This window comes from Chelonia mydas, chromosome 7 (genome assembly GCF_015237465.2).
Source record: "Chelonia mydas isolate rCheMyd1 chromosome 7, rCheMyd1.pri.v2, whole genome shotgun sequence".
NCBI lineage: Eukaryota > Metazoa > Chordata > Testudines > Cheloniidae > Chelonia > Chelonia mydas.
Window position 1 is genome coordinate 78,780,905 of NC_057853.1, and position 16,903 is coordinate 78,797,807.

A 16,903-nucleotide genomic window follows, 5' to 3' on the forward strand; every position below is an offset into this window, starting at 1 on the left:
CCAAACAAAAAGGACTACTGATATAACTTCAGGGACTGTTTTAAGATAATGCTTGGTAAACAATAAAAGTGTGGAACCAGAAATCAGAATTCATGTGCTGGAAATTAGACTGATTAGGAGACAAAAATAATGAGAGGATGGACTATTCTACCCAACACTTCGGGTGTTCTTAAAAAGAAAAGATGTTGGTGACGAATCAGCAGCTGTCTGCCAACAATGCCTGCAGTGAGCTTTACCGTCCGGGCTGCTACCACCCTGGTCTCTTGCAACTACTCTTCTCTTCTTCATCCTACTCTTGAGAGTAGTCCTGCCCAGTCTGGGCCTGGACACAAAAGACACTGCCACCTCCCGCAACTCCAGCTAAATCCCAAATATTACCTGAGATATGAGATTTCATCTCCCTCCTACCCCCAGTGTCTCTTCTTCCGTCCCTCACCTCATGTATTTTCTTTCCTAGCTCTCTCCTTTTGCCTTCTGTTTCATAAGAGTCAGGTTAGTCAGCCCAGACTGGATATTTTGCCACACTGCTGTGAGCCTGTGACTGGAGACATAGGTTGGAACTAGGGGTGCTGCTGTAGCCCCTGGCTTGAAGCGGTTCCCATCATAACAGGTTTTACAGTTCGGTTCAATGGCTCTTAGCACCTTCACTATAAAAACTTCCAGCACCCCTTACTGGAGAGGCAACTACAAGCAATGCCCTAAATAGCCCAATGCCAGTTCAAGTTTGCCAGGTTTTGGAGCGGCTGATAAGACCACTGCTGGAAAAATACAGGCCCAGCATGTGAGGTTGCAAGTAAGTGAACATCAGAGACAAAAACTGCTTTACCTATCATTGTTCTTTTCTCACCCTCTTTTTTGTGTCTTTGTCTTGTTTTGTCTTTTAGGAAACAAGATCAGACTTAACAGCAACTACAGCCACTCCAGCATATCTCAATTGTATCTTCTCCCCACCTCCAAAAAACGGACAGGTATTATCATTTAAGAGACATTACATAAGGGCCTTTTTCCTTCTAAAAACTCTCTCCAATGAAAGGAAACAAGGCTGTTAAAATGAAAGCTTTACTTAGTACTTGACATTTCAAATGTCTTAACTGTTTTTCCTTGGGTTTTTTGTATCTCTAATAAAAGGTTGAAAAGGATTTTTAATGGTGTTTGAATCATACTAAGCAGGCTGAGGACTCTGTAAACCTCGTTTAAAATGCTTTCATGATGGACAATTTCAGAGTAATGGTAACACCTTTGGCTCTTTTGGCCCATATATTCCATCCAAGTTAATGCAACAGCTACCTTCCAACAGACCTCACCTAAAAATGTCCACTTTGGCCCCATCACCACAAGTGGAGTTAATACAACCATCTCTTCACTTCCACGGTTCTGGTTCTGACCTTTTAGAATTATACTCATGTCTATTCAAGTAACCCAGAATCAAAGCACCAGCATAGTCTGGAACTATGCAAATCTGGATCTGAACTTTGTGGCAATAGTACCTTATTTAGCTCTAAAGTCTTGTGAATGTTCCTTGGTGTCCCAATTCCTCAATAATGTTATTAATGAATAGTCAAGGTATGAATGAAGAGACTTACCCGAATCATCATGACTGAACATCTGATGTCATGAATTGTATCATAGACCTTCTTTGAGATGTCCACAAATTGACTGTCATCAAACTGATGCATTGTGTTCCCGCTTAAGCCCTCCAGTGCAATATTGACTTGAGTATCAAACTCTGGAATCACTGTAAAATTTAAAAAGTTATAATAAATGAAAAAATAAAGAGGGAATCAATTTGTGGAATGAAAACTTTTAAAAATAAAGTTAATACGTGAAAACAATAAAATGACCATCAATGGAAACAATTTTTGTCATTTGTGGCTTTGGTGTTTGGGTGGCGACAGAGAAGAGAAAGGAGATAGAGAGGGGAGGTGGAAGGAGGTACTACAGAAATATAGGAAAGGAGAAGACAGAACACCATACCCCAATATTCATTTTTGCACAAAGCACACAGTACAGGCAAACACACATTAATATCAAACTGACCTGAAGTGAAAAACATTTTAATTAGGTTGGACAAACTGAAAGTATTTCTATTCATTTCATAATATTTCATTTTAATTTTTCCAGTGAAAAACTCAACACATTTTGGCAAAACTGAATTTTCTCCACAGAAAATTTAAATTTTGCAAAAACTGCAATTTTCCATCAAAAACACATTTTTGATGGACAATTCCTGAGCAACTCTAGATATAACCTAAGGAATGGGAGACATTCCAGCATTCTGATCCTTCTTCATTCTGGCATGTGAGCAAAACACTCGTTTGGTTGGCTGATTTTTTGCTTATTCTTTTTCTGAAAATATATATCAATGGAAAGCCAAAGTCCACCTGGCTCAGTGAGGTCTAGTCTACACTAGGGGTGGGGATCGATCTAAGTTACGCAACTTCAGCTACGTGAATAACGTAGCTGAAATCGATGTACTTAGCTCTACTCACCGCGGTGTCTTCACTGCGGTAGTTGACAGCTGACGCTCCCCCATCGACTCCGCCTGTGCATCTTGCTCCGGGGGAGTACTGGAGTTGACGGGAGAGCGCTTGGTCGTCAATTTATCGCGTCTAGACTAGAATACCTGTCAATCCAGCAGGTAACATAGATAAGCCCCCAGTGTGTGAAAAGCAACCACTTGAGAGCAACATTGCCTGTGTTTTAACTGCTAAATAATTTGAGGTATATAAGTCCTGAAGTATATGATCAGTCATGACATAGCGTGTTGATTGGTACTGTATATTACTCTGCCTCAGTAATGACTTCATGATCTAACCCCCAACCCCTCATTTTTCATGGGGCTTTCAAAATATGTTAATAGCTATAAAACAGATCTTCAAATCTGCACTTTAATTATAGCAGCCTTGCTGCTTCAGAGATCAATCATGCTCCCAGGGAAGATGATAACTGTTTCCTTATGGCCTGATTTGCAGAAGTAGTGAACACCTGTAGCTCCACATAAAGTCAGTGGGAGTTGCAAGGCTTAGCCATACCTTAAAATCAGGTCCTTTGTCTACATTTTATAAGGGAATACCAATGACTTCTAAAAACAAGGATGTTCAGAACCTTTTATTCGTGAATTATTTTTAACCTACTGGAAGACTTTGTGTAAAGCATAAATTTCTTCAAATGAATTTTAAGTAAAAGATCAGACAGGTTAATTACTCATACAACTTTTTAAGAAACCCTAATCTGTACAAGCTATAGTAATGGTGAGTCAATCAGTGTAGCATTCTATGCAATTTTTCAAGGTTCACATAATAGTCTGTGTGAGTGCTTTTAAAACATTGTTATTTCATGCTGTACTTAACTATAGAGTCAAGGATAGTAAGAAAAGATTATGTTTGACCCACTTGATAACAGTGGTAACTCAGCCATTCATAGAAAAGGCAGTCTTAATATTAATCAAATACATGAAAAAACCCTGTCAAACTGACTTTTCACCAAACTTTCTATACAGAGGAATGCCACTCCAAATAAATAAAAACTTTCCTTTCCCACTCCTCACCCTTCCCTGAAACTGACAGCAAGATATGAAGATGGTTTTCACCAGTGATCAGATTTAATAGCTAACAGGGTGCTAAGCTTTAATTTAACACAACCTCAAACTTGTATTTTTAAAAAAGGAATCTAAATGGCTTGTCATAATTTAAGAACAGAAATTGATAGTTTCAGTTAGCCAAAGTTATACAAAGCTGATTATGAGTTGGTAAATAAAATAATGGGAAGTAGGGTTGTTTTGAACTAGTCACCAGATACATTGATTATGTGAAGTTCAATACTCAGCTCAGTCACTCAGAACAGAGCAATCTAAAGGTAATGTAAAAGGTTTCAGAGAGCTCCAGGAATTTCTACAATGTTTTCAGGGGCCTGCCTGTGGCAGAATTCCCCTTAGTTGCTATATCTGTATCTCCTTGACTGCAGCACCATGGAGTCATTTAACTCCCCTTACCTCTGTCTGGTGCATTTTCAATGACTGATAACTGCCTACTACCCACAGCTCAGTTTCAGAAAGAACTTACCTACATTCCTCCAGCTTCCATCCAGGACACATCACACAATCCATTGTCTAAAGCCAAGCCCTAAGATACAACTGTATTTGTTCCAATCCCTCAGACAGAGACAAACACCTACAAGATCTTTACCAAGCATTTTTAAAACTACAGTACCCACCTGGGAAAGTGAGGAAACAGACTGACAGAGCGAGATGGGTACCCAGAAGTCACCTACTACAGGACAGGCCCAAAAAGGAAAATAACACAACACCACTGGCCATCACATACAGCCCCCAGCTAAAACCGCTCCAGCACAGCATCAGTGATCTACAACCTATCCTGGAAAATGATCCCCCATGCTCACAGACCTTCGGGGGCAGGCCAGTCCTCGCTTACAGGCAACCCCCTCAACCTGAAGCAAGTACTCACCGGCAACTACACACCACACCACAGAAACCAATCTCAGTAACAAACCTCGTTGCCTACTCTGGCCCCATATCTACTCTAGCGACACCATCAGAGGACCCAACATCATCAGCCACTCCATCAGGGGCTCATTCACCTGCACATCTACTAATGTGATCATAGAATCATAGAAGATTAGGGTTCGAAGGGACCGCAGGAGGTCATCTAATCCAACCCCCTGCTCAAAGCAGGACCAATCCCCAACTAAATCAAAATATATATATGCCATCATGTGCCAGCAATGCCCCTCTGCCATGTACATTGGCCAAACCGGGAGTCTCTATGTAAAAGAATAAATTGACACAAATCAGACATCAGGAATGGTAACATACAAAAGCCAATAGGAGAACACTTCTATCTCCCTGGACATTCAATAACAGATTTAAAAGTAGCCATCCTTCAATAAAAATACTTCAAAAACAGACTTAAAAGAGAAACTGCAGATCTATAATTCATTTGCAAATTTAAAACGACTAATTTGGGCTTGAATAGGGACTGGGAGTGGCTGATTCACTACAAAAGCAATTTTCCCTCTCTTGGTATTGACACCTCCTCATCAATTATTGGGAGTGGACCACATCCACCCTGACTGAATTGGCCTTGTCAACACTAGTTCTCTACTTGTAAGGTAACTCCCATCTCTTCATGTGCCAGTATATTTATGCCTGTATCTGTAATTTTCGCTCCATGCATCTGAAGAAGTGGGGTTTTTTACCCACGAAAACTTATGCCCAAATAAATCCGTTAGTCTTTAACGTGCCACTGGACTCCTCATTGTTTTTCTATATCTCAGATACATTTGAGAAAGAACCATGAAATAATGTCTGCTCCATTCCTTTTTTATTTAGCAGTCTAAAAACATGTCAATTCATACATCAATTACTCAGTCATTTAGCTGCTATTCACTGAATATGCAAAAGATGTCCCTGTCTAAACAAACCAAATTGCTGAGGTTCCCAGTGACAGTTAAAAAATGGAATCCCAAATATTCTGTATTTTCAGTAAGACTGGAACGAACAAAGAACAACAAGTGCTAAGTTATATCATGCAATAATGCTAAAATCTAAAAATCCAATGTTGGGACAGATTTTCCTATTTCAGTTTATCAATATACTATAAGATATGAATGAAGTGTATGACAAAAATCGCCAAGTTCATTTATCCATTTAGCCAATACAGTAGTAAACAAAAAGGGGTGAATGGGTATTTCACACTTGACTTCCTTAGACATAGTGCACCTGAAACCCAATCAGACACAACTGATGTCCCAGAAATAGTAGCAAAATGCACCGTTAGTTAAACTACATTTTAAACAGGTTTCAGGCTGAAAAATTGCCAGTTGCAAAATTCCCAATTTAAAGCACAGGGCCAGAGAAGTGAAACCTCTAGACAAAAAATTATATTGGTTCCTCTGAAGTCAGCTAGGATGAAAACTGATGGAACTGAGCTAAAGTTGAGCCAAAGTTTTAAAAAAATAAGAGGGAAAAGCTAGACTCACCCCCAAGCAGGCTGATTTACAAAAATATTGAACACCCAGCAGCAACTAATGCAGTGTTATAACCCCCTTTCTGTCAAAATAAATCTTATAAGCATATGTTTTATAGCTTTCAAGGCCAGAAGGGGAGACTGTAACCATTTAGTCTGACCTTCTGTCTATAACACAAGCCACAGAACTTCCCCAAAATAATTCCTTTATGCACTAGAGCATAACCGATAAATTTGAGCCTTGTGAGATCTTTAACTAATAATGTGATGGGAGCATTCACAAATTATATAACGGTTGAGGAAACAGCACCATTTTGGTCAGATATATGGACTTACTTCAGTGCAAGGTGAGTATGCCCAGCACAACCTCAACAGTTTAAGCCCTTAATGACCAAAGAGAGAGTGAAAATGACAAAGCCAGGTTCTTAGGTCTTTGTAATTTATCATCAACAAGCTAAATATCTAGAGAATAATTTCGTAGTAAGTTAAGTTCAATAGAATGTCCCATATATTGAATTTTGGAGCCATAAGTGGAAAAAAAATATTAACATGATAAATGGTATCTGGAGCATCAGGTTTCTGCATCACTAATGACATGCAAACTAATTTACGAAACTACCATACCAAGCATATTCCTCAGGGTCTTTACCCTTTTAAGATTAAGAGAGATGGAAGCAATATTACAGGAACTCAAGAATACCCTCTCTTCTAGAGATACAGAAAACATCTTAAACCAAAGTCCAAACAACAAATCCTGGAACTTTATAATAGTCACTCCAAAATCAACTGGACCAGAGGTTTCAAATCTTTAAGAGGATATGATCCCTTATTTGGCGTAAATAAAGATAGCTTCCCTGATGTCTTAAAATAAATTTTGGTTAAGCATCCATTATTGTGCGTATTGTGAACTACTAGTTTCAGTTAAAGAATGATCTGATATTGAAATAAGTAAAATCACTGCACTTGAAGTAAACTCATTTAGAGGGTGGGCTGACAAAATTAATCTAAGCTAGGGAGAGAATTACAAGCATAGATATCAAAATAAATGATAATAAAAAGGATGCCACAAAAGTACTGTATGAGTTAAAAGACAGTCCCAGAACAGGTTTCTCTATTAGTGGCTGTCCAAAAGTTTGTCGTCCCCCACAAATACAAAATGGCTTTTCCATTAAAAGGAAACTTTAGATTAAAAAAAATCAATTTTCATTTAAAATGCTCAGGTTTTCATCAACAAAGTGAAAAAAAATTCCGTCTACTTGACAAAATGCTGAAAATTTTCTAAAAAATTCACTGATTTTTTTGGGAGGGGGGTGTGATGGTGAGAAAGGAAATAATTTCTTTACTATCACTAGTAACTGTGTTATTACATCTACAGGCCCTCGGGCTACCCTCTAATGCCTCTGATTAAAAATATTAAATTCAACTTTGAGTATAACATAGGCATGTGAAAAAGCACATGACCTGCACAAATATAAAGTGAAAAAAAGTTAATTATTGGGCAAGGCCAACTTCTGTCAGTTGAAGAGAGAAGCTTTAAAGCCACACAGAGCTCTTCTTCGGACCTCAAAAAAGTAACCAGAGTGTCACAGTTAAATACAAGTTGGGACAGATTGTTAAGCATGAGGGGTTAACATATTGCAAGAAACAACTTAAAATGACGCGGCCAATTAACAGGTAACAAATTGTTGTAATGAACCATAAAACCTGCATTTCTGTTGAGAACACAATTTTTAGAGTCTTGCAAAGTTATGGATCAAGAGAAGTTTGTCCAGTAAAAGTCCACCCACCTTGTCTATCTCATATCCTGGCACCAACAGGGCTGCGCCACCACCACAAACAAAATGACTATTAGAGGCATAAATATTGAAAGGAAAAGAATCAGAGCCCAAAGATTCAGACAAAACCGTAGGTGCCTTTTAAGGTCTGATATCACATAATGTTAAAAGGAATGGAAATGAGATACAAAATAAAATGGCCGTACTATATTGGCCATTCAAGGCTGACTGATGAAGCAGCCACCTGGCTCATGCACTCTCTTTAATTTAGAATGTTCAAGATAATTTAAAATCTATTTCTTGTGCAAATGCAACCTTCAGTTAAAGATAATTTTAAAAGAACTCTTTTGTGCTTTAATAAATAATTATGGCTTTCATTCTCTGTTAAAGAGCCAGTCATTAGAGGGTCTCCATAGTCAAATGCTGTTGAAGCTAATTGGAAAAGGTTCTTAGAATATACAATTTCAAATGAAAACACTGAAAGCACCACATACATTTTGAAGAGGACAGAATATAAACAGAATATACATCAAACAATATTCTTTAATGCAGGGGCACTGAAACATGGGAGGGATCAGGGGGCCATGGCTCCATCACTTTTTACTGGCTGTAACGGCAAGTGACAGGGGGTGGGAGGCAGAGAGGAGCAAGTTGGTGCCGGGGGCTCAGGGAGAAGGGGTAGGGCCAATGGTTTGGAAGTCCATGGCTCCCCACTTTTAGGGAACTTTGGCAGCTCCTCTTTTAAGGGCTCTAAAAACTGTAGTCCCAGATTTCTAATTAATGTCGGTATGCTGAGTTCCTTATCTTATATTTAAATCTTCTGAATATCAGTTTTACTTTTAATGGAAAAAAACCACTTCAGTATGACTATTCTTGCTATCTATAATGTTTCCATAACATAAATGAAGCCCACAAGAAATCAATGCATACCCTATTCTAACTACATGTTTCCTAATGGAAAACTGAGATTGATCCAATTGCTGTGGCTATGAGAGAACATAAGAACAGCCATACTGGGTCAGACCAAAGGTCCATCTAGCCCAGTATCCTGTGTTCTGACAGTGGTCAATGTCAGCTGCCCCAGACGAAATGAACAGAACAGGTAATCATAAAGTGATTCATTCCTTGTCGCTCATTCCCAGCTTCTGGCAAACAGAGGCTAGGGACACCATCCCTGCCCCTCCTGGCTAATAGCCATTGATGGACCTATCCTCCATGAATTTATATAGTTCTTTTTTGAACCCTGTTATAGTCTTGGCCTTCACAACATCCTCTGGTAAAGAGTTCCACAGGTTGACTGTGTGTTGTGTGAAGAAATACCTCATTTCGTTTGGTTTAAATCTGCTGCCTATTAACCTCATTTGGTGACCCCTAGTTCTTGTGTTATGAGGCGTAAACACTTCCTAATTTACTTTCTCCGCATCAGTCATGATTTTATAGACACCCCCTTTCCCCCGTTATTCTTCTCTTTTCCAAGCTGAGAGCACCTTTGCATTGTCAGTATATTTTAATCTAGTATAATTTTTAACAGCAGTATCTACTGTACTAAAGGTTCTGTTACTAATTTGCCATGAGTTTCAAAATATTGAGTTTTATATAAAATCAGGGATCTAAGGTTCAATTTTCTAAACCCAGTTGTAACATTTAATTATGATCCTTGATCATTAAGTCATTTTACATAATAGGAATCTTTCTCCTTACGATGAAAACTCAAGGTATTTTGAGCCAAGCAATAGATTTTAAATCTCAAATTTTTCCATATTTTTTTCCTTTTTAAAATATTTTGAAAAATGAGATTCTAATTTCTCACTCTCCGTTCACTATCCCTTCCAAACCTTTATTGACCTTTGAGGACATGATCCAAAAATCCACTCAAGTCACTGATTTCAATGGGCTTTGAATCAGGCTCCGATTGAGGTTGTATAGTCACCTGTACAGACTCTCTTTTCTTAACCTACGTATTATATAATTTTAACATGAGCTTTATTAAATGCCATGTTATTTATAACTCCATAATCTGTATCTTCAAATACCAAAGTTCTATCTTTGTTGCCACTATTTCTTAGATTACATTTTTAAGAGAGGTCTCTGCTCATTGCTCTTTGTTTTTAAATAAAAACGTATCCCTTTAAAACTCTTTATCCCCATAATAAATGAAGATAATAAAGTATTTTCAAATTGTTCACTCAACTCAAGAATTTGATGAGGATGGTGTGGTGTGAGGGGGGCAAGGGAAGGAATTAACAAGTCTATTTTTCCACCTTGTCATCTGTATTAGACTAAGGAATCACTCAGTTCCAACCAAGAGATGACCAGTGCCTTCAGACTCTGCCCTTTGGCTATCCAGATATGCGTTTCAGGAGACACTCCAGATGTTCTTATCTAACTGTAATGGGTGGGTTCAATTTAATCCAATTTAATGGGGAAAGACAGGTCTCATGGGTATTGAGGCTTCTGCTTCGCCTCCTGAGGTAAATGCTCCAGACAGGCAGAAACGCAGCAGCACTATTTATTCTGAGAGCATGTGTAAGTTAAGGCTAGAAAGGTAAGGGAGATATCATTGGTAAAAGACTACGGAATCATAACTTCAGTGGTGTCACGCTCTGCAGCATGGCGGGAAGGGGGATTCACTGCCTGCCCCTTCTCCTATCTTCAGGTCCTCTGATAGTATTATCAAAATTTCCACCAATGCTGTCAGAAATGGGTCAAGTTGGGTATCATGCAAAAGCCCTTTCTCCCATTTACACAGTGATACTAAACAAGACAAACCTAGAACAATTATGTAGGTAAAGCCAACAAAATGTTTAAAAATCAACTCTTTGCACACATGCATTTGCTTACTTGAAGGACTGATTTGGATGTGCATGGTATTTCACATATAGCTGACAGGATCAGTCCATCCTCTAGGATCCACACATGCTAGATAGGGGATGGTAGTTTTGGATATACTTGATCACCCCAGAGCCATTCCATTGCTTGATAATTTGTGATCTTGATAGCAGGTATAAACGCACCCCAAGTCAGTGGCAATTTTTCCTCTGTTTGGTTTTTGGAAAACATCAACCAGCCTAGCTTTGCAAGTGTTAATGTTGGCCTTCAAATGGTAAACTCAGCATATGACTCCAGTGCATCTTTGACCTCATAACTGCCAGTCTCAGCCATTCTGAGCACCTTCAAGGTGGGTCTTGGAGGATGGACTGTTCACACCAGTTATGTCTGAAATACCTACCTTGTACGGAGATAGGACCGTGGCGTACACAGGATCAGCATGACAAAGTGGTGGAGTCCTATACAGAGATGGCACTGATGATGGCTTTGATGAATAAATGTTTTCAGTCTTACACGTCAAGGCTCACTTCTCTGGGATTAACCAAGGTAATTTTTTTTAAATATAAGTAAGGCATTTCTATGTTAAGTATAATTAATTTTGTTTTATTTTTAAACATTTTCTTGAATATTTCTACACAATCGTTCCAGGTTTGTTGGGTTTGATACTATTGTGCTTGGGGAGAAAGGGCTTTTGAATGCTACCCAACTTGGTTAATTTGTGATGACATTGTATTATCAAACTTTCCACCAACTGGTGGACCTGGAGCTGGGAGCCGGGGAGGGCATCAAGTCCGCCCACCACACTGCAGAGGGAGACACCACTGAAATTAGGATTCTGGAGATTTTAGAAATCAAATGACATGACCCTTATCTTTATATCACTCACTTGTCCTCAGAATGAGGTTTTACTATATTGTGCTCCCAGACTAATTGTTATCATTTGCGGTATTTCAAAGAGCTCAATCTTCAAATAGTTCAATCTATTTAACTTAGCAAAGGTTAAGGCGTGACTTGATTACAGCCTAAGTAAAAAGTATCTACATGAGGAATAAATATGTAATAATAGACTCTTCAATGTAGCAGAGAAAGGTATAATATGATCCAATGGCTGAAAGTAAGTTGAAGCTAGACAAACTCAGACTGGAAATAAGGTGTAAATGTTTAACGGCAAGTAATTAACCACTGGAACATTTTACCAATGGTCCTGGTGGATTCTCCATCACTGACATTTTTTTAAATGGATGCTTTTCAAAAAGGAAGCTCTAGGAATTATTTTGGGGCAGTTCTACAGCCTGTGTTATACAAGAGGTCTGAAAAGACCAGAGGTGGGCAAACTTTTTGACTTGAGGGCCACATTGGGTTTCCAAAACTGTATGGAGGGCCGGTTAGGGGAGGCTGTGTCTTCCCAAACAGCCAGGTGTGGCCCTGCCCCCGCCTCCTACCCAACCCCACTACTTCTTGCCCCCTGATGGCTCCCCCGGGACTCCTGCCCCATCCACCACCCCTGTTCCCTGTCCCCTGATGATCCCCCTGGGACCCTGCCCCATCCAACTCCCCTGTTCCCCACCCTCTGACTCCCCAACCCCTCTCCACCCCCCAACCCCTGACCACACCCTCAAACTTCCCTGCCCTCTATACAACCCCCCCACTCTCTGCCCCCTTACTGCAGTGTCTGGAGCACCGGTGGCTGGTGGCGCTACACCTGTGCCACCCAGAGCAGAGGGTCAGGTTGCAGCTCTGCAACTGTGCTGCCTGGCTGCCCAGAGTGTGGCACGGTGTGCTGAGGGGGAGGGCGAACAGCAGGGGAGGGGCCAGGGACTAGCCTCTTGGGGCAGGAGCTCAGGGGCCGGGCAGGAGGGTCCTGCGGGCCGGATGTGGCCCACGGGCCATAGTTTGCCCACCTGTGGACTCGACAATCACAATGGTTTCTTCTGGCCATGGGCTCTACTATTAATTGAATCTCAACTTTTATTATTCTTGTCTTTGTGCTTTCATTTTTCTCTGTTGATATCAGCATTTGGGGTTTGTTTGGTATATATTAAGATAGAATTTTAATTAGTATTTTTAATATCTGTCTCCCCTCTGCAAGTCAGTAAGATTGACTAGCACTACATTACTGTGGTAGTTCCATTCTGGATAACACTTTCCATTACATTACCCCCTTTCAAGTTAGCTGAACGGTTGCAGCTTTCCAGTTCCACCAAAATATTAAAATGTTCATTTTTATTTCAAAAATATTAGTTACTCTTGGTTTATAATCTTGATTTTAGTTTTCCTTGGAGAATTACACTAGTTGTGATTTAAAAAATAAAAGGTCAGCATTTGTTAGTCTTTACATATAGAATGATAACTGAGATGCTACAGTTTTCCCTTTTGTCAGGGCAGAAAATAAGTCTGGTAATTGTGCACTACTAGTATCCTTTGGGAAATGAATTTTATGAATGCATTCTGTGTGTCATCTTATGGTATGTTAAAAGAATAGCCTTCTAAACTAAGAAATCGGCATTGGCCAACTCATAGGATTTGAAATACAATGGGGGTATTCTGGCACAGACTTGAGCAGTGGGCCATTTATAATGGAATCAACAAATAGTTCATGCACCTTCATTAGATGCATTTAAAAACAGACCAAAATAATTATAGAATTAGTGCAGAGGAAGACAACCCTGGTGTCTTATGCCATTCAGTTCAACCCTGTGCAAGCAGTATTTTCAAACCCTAATCTATGGTTTTTTTGTAATTAGCACATGCAATGCAATAAATAAAAAAGGATTAAACAGTTCCTAAATTTTCTTAGAGACACTTAATTTCAAGCTTGCTAATATTTATGTAATTAAATGTCACTTAACATTTTATCACACTATTATATCAAACGGCTTGTGAGGACTTACATAAGTAAGGACTAGAAGTTTTGTCATTTTGTGCCTTTGATATCTCTTCTACATCTTAAAATATTATTGTTCATATTTAATCACAGATTCTGTAATAACAAGTGTAACGGTTACCATCAGGAAGGCTGATTAATACTTTTTTTTGTTTTTTTTAATTGAAGCTGTGAAGGCATAAAATACTTGCTTCATCTTCATCTGCATTCTTAAACATGGAGCAGAGTGCGACATAAAAGATCACAAAACATCCTGTTGGGGTTTTTTCCCCATTCTTGATTATGTAGAAGAAAAAGAACTATAAATGATTTTTGTTGTATTAATTTAGCATCTCATGCTAAAGTTTCTGTGTATGGAAAGCTTAACCTAACAGAAAACAATGAAACTGTGTACAAACAATCAAGGTCACTTGTACTCTTTGGCATGGCAGACAAATTATGCAGCAAGTTCCCCATAGTTATGCAGTAAGACCCAGCAGAGAGAAAGATCACTTTGTACCACCTCTTCCTATTGTTTGCTGCCAAAAACGCCTTCTCTCTCCTTTTCAGACATACACTAGCCCAACACAGATTATAAACCCTCTGCTCCCCAGACTGCTGTAACTTGCAGGAGATGTAAGATTCCATAATTCCCTAGTGTATGTGTGGCAGCAGAAATTGCTTGTGGGGGTGGATGGTGGTAGTTCTCTTGACAGCAGGGCTGTGAAAGGGCTGGTTCGCCCCCGCCCCCCCAGGGGAAAACAACTCAGTGTTCCTCCCACCAGGATTTATTAATGTTTATCTTCCCTCCCTTCCCTATTTTTAACTTTTTCCACTCTTAACATAACCTCTCTCTGAGAGTTTTTCTTCATACTAAAAACATTATGCTCTAGTTTCACTTTAAATTACAATTTATTCTAAAAAGTCGAGATGTGATGAGATTACCAAGGTTCTTACTATGCCTATTAGGAAGTAATTAGAAAACTACAGAACTACGAGGAAGCCTAGAGAAGATGGGGATGAGAAGAAATGATGATTGGTGAGAGACATAGCTGGCCCTCCTGATCATCACTACAAAAGCTTTTTTTCTTCTGCTGATAATAGCTCACCTTAATTGATCACTCTCGTTATAGTGTGTATGGCAACACCCATTTTTTCATGTTCTCTGTGTGTATATATATAAAACCCACTTCATTGGATGCATGCAGTGGAAAAATATATCTTCCTACTGTATTTTCCACTGCATTCATCCAATGAAGGGGGTTTTAGCCCACGGAAGCTTATGCTCAAATAAATTTGTTAGTCTCTAAGGTGCCACAAGTACTCCTTGTTCTTTTTATCCCAAATCTGTATTTTCAAATTTGTTACATCAAAACCATGCACAGTTTTGAAAGTAAATTCACAGAAGACAGGACAATAAATTCAAAATGTAAAATGTTGTAAGATTTACACTTCAGCCCAACGTCTTCAGCATCTTTCAAATCAGTTTGGTCAAAATGTTGTAATTGGCAACGTTCCAAAAAAGCATGTAAAGTTGGTGATAGTGTTTTGATACACAAGGACTGATGCAAAACAGTGGTAAGCCTCAATAGCTAGCACACTGAAGATTTGATTATTCTATTCTTGTGTTTTTACTTACAGATTTGTGTGCATTTCATTTTAAACAATGACTGCCTTATTATGGTTGAGACATACACATGCTGAGAAGTGAATCACAGAGTATGCATTTTCGTTTCAGTTCATAAAACCCTCTTGATATTTCTTTTTATTTTCCCCTTTTTAATGTCCTCCCAGACCCCCAAGAAAAGAAAACTTTTCCAGGTGGGGGAAATGATAACATCTCTTTCCTGACAGTTGAGTCTCTAGGGTCCCCAGAAAGGGGGCTGCAACTGAGAACTCTTAATGTTAAACGTGAGTTCTATTTTTCATTCTATTCTTCCAGCTGCCAGCATTTTCTTTAGACTACTCTAGCCTCCTATGAACCAAGCCAAATAACTAGCCACTTATAAGGAGCAAAAGAGATTTATGCAGGAAGATAACAAAAGAAAGAATTATGCAGCCATTTGCACAGACCTATATCACCAAAAGACTGATCCAACCTCCACTGTAGTGAATAGAAGACTTTCCATTGACATCAATGGGAGCTGAATCAGATCTCTAGTACACATTCATACCTAGAATTCTGTCATGGGTGATATGTAGTTCAGGTAAGTACCATGAATCATTATAACTAAAATCGATTACCTTTCTTTTTGTAACTTTAAACTGATTATGCATTGTTATGTAACCCAGGAAAGGGCTTCACTCTTCTGATGATTGTTAGTGGGATCTTTGAACTTTATGGACAGTCCCTAAACTTTAAAATTGTGTAGCTGCAAGAATAGTCTTTCTATGGAGCAGCCATTTTATTTCATTCACCTGATTCACAGAGAGGATCTGTGAACAGAAAAGAAAACAGCTTCTCATTATGTTGGGGGAGAGGGGAAGAGAGAGAAAAGAAAAGGAAAGTCACAAGCTTGGAACCCAAAGAAACTCTGTGAAACTGGATTGTTTCTAATGAATATTGTGTTATGTCTTGCTTAAGCTAGGGAGTTAAGAATTAACTAGTGGAAAAAAATCCCTAAAGCAGCCAAACTCCTATATGCATTATCACATGTTGTTTATTGTTAATTGTTAATTGTTATTGTTAATTGTTATTGTTAATTTTCAACAAAAAAATTGAAATCATATTCAGAGAAATGAAGCTGAAAAAATATGTTAAGGACTTATGTGCCATGCATTATTCTAGCTGTGAAAGTTGATTTGGAGGTCAAATATAATAATGCTATAAATACAAGATTGTTGTAGATTTACTGGAATCCTGAATACTTACTGCCACCCTGCACTGTACTGTACAGACGGGGTTTGTTTGGTGTTTAGGGGTTTTGTACCAGGACAGGAAGAAGAGAACATTGCCATCACCTAAGAATGGATCTCGTACCACTTATGCCCATGTGTTACTCCAGGAAGATTGCCTGATCTACCATAGAGACATTTGCCAGATATTAATTACACTGCCCCAACCCTGACCTTTTGAGATAGGACTTTTGGGGCACAGAGACTTGATCTTTTTGCTCCAAATAGATTGAACCCATTACTCACATTTATATGATTATACATATAATCATATGTAGTCCAGCAGGGGACTGGACTAGATGACTTCTCAAGGTCCCTTCCAGTTCTATGATTCTATGTAATGGGTTCAATGGCTATAGCATGCAGTCAGGAATGAGGCTCTCTTTGTGCTAGACACTGTAGGAAAATAAAACAAAAATACAGTCCTTGTCCTAAGGAGTGTACAAATTAAGTATGACCTTATAGTCTCAGTACTAGAAGTTTGGAGGAGGCTCTTATGTGAATGGAAAGATGCTTTGAATAAAATCCGTATGTCACTGGATGCTGAAATTCTAATA

General features: G+C 38.9%; 1 protein-coding gene across 3 annotated transcripts in view; it reads right to left on the reverse strand.

The window, feature by feature from the left end:
* CTNNA3 (catenin alpha 3) overlaps nt 1–16,903 on the reverse strand; it is an 891,674-nt gene that overhangs the window by 161,994 nt on the left and 712,777 nt on the right. For all 3 annotated transcript variants that reach the window (XM_037904831.2, XM_037904833.2, XM_043550666.1), the window contains one exon: nt 1,584–1,735. In XM_037904831.2, the coding sequence (XP_037760759.1) occupies nt 1,584–1,735 (152 nt within the window). The remainder of the gene's footprint in view (nt 1–1,583; nt 1,736–16,903) is intronic.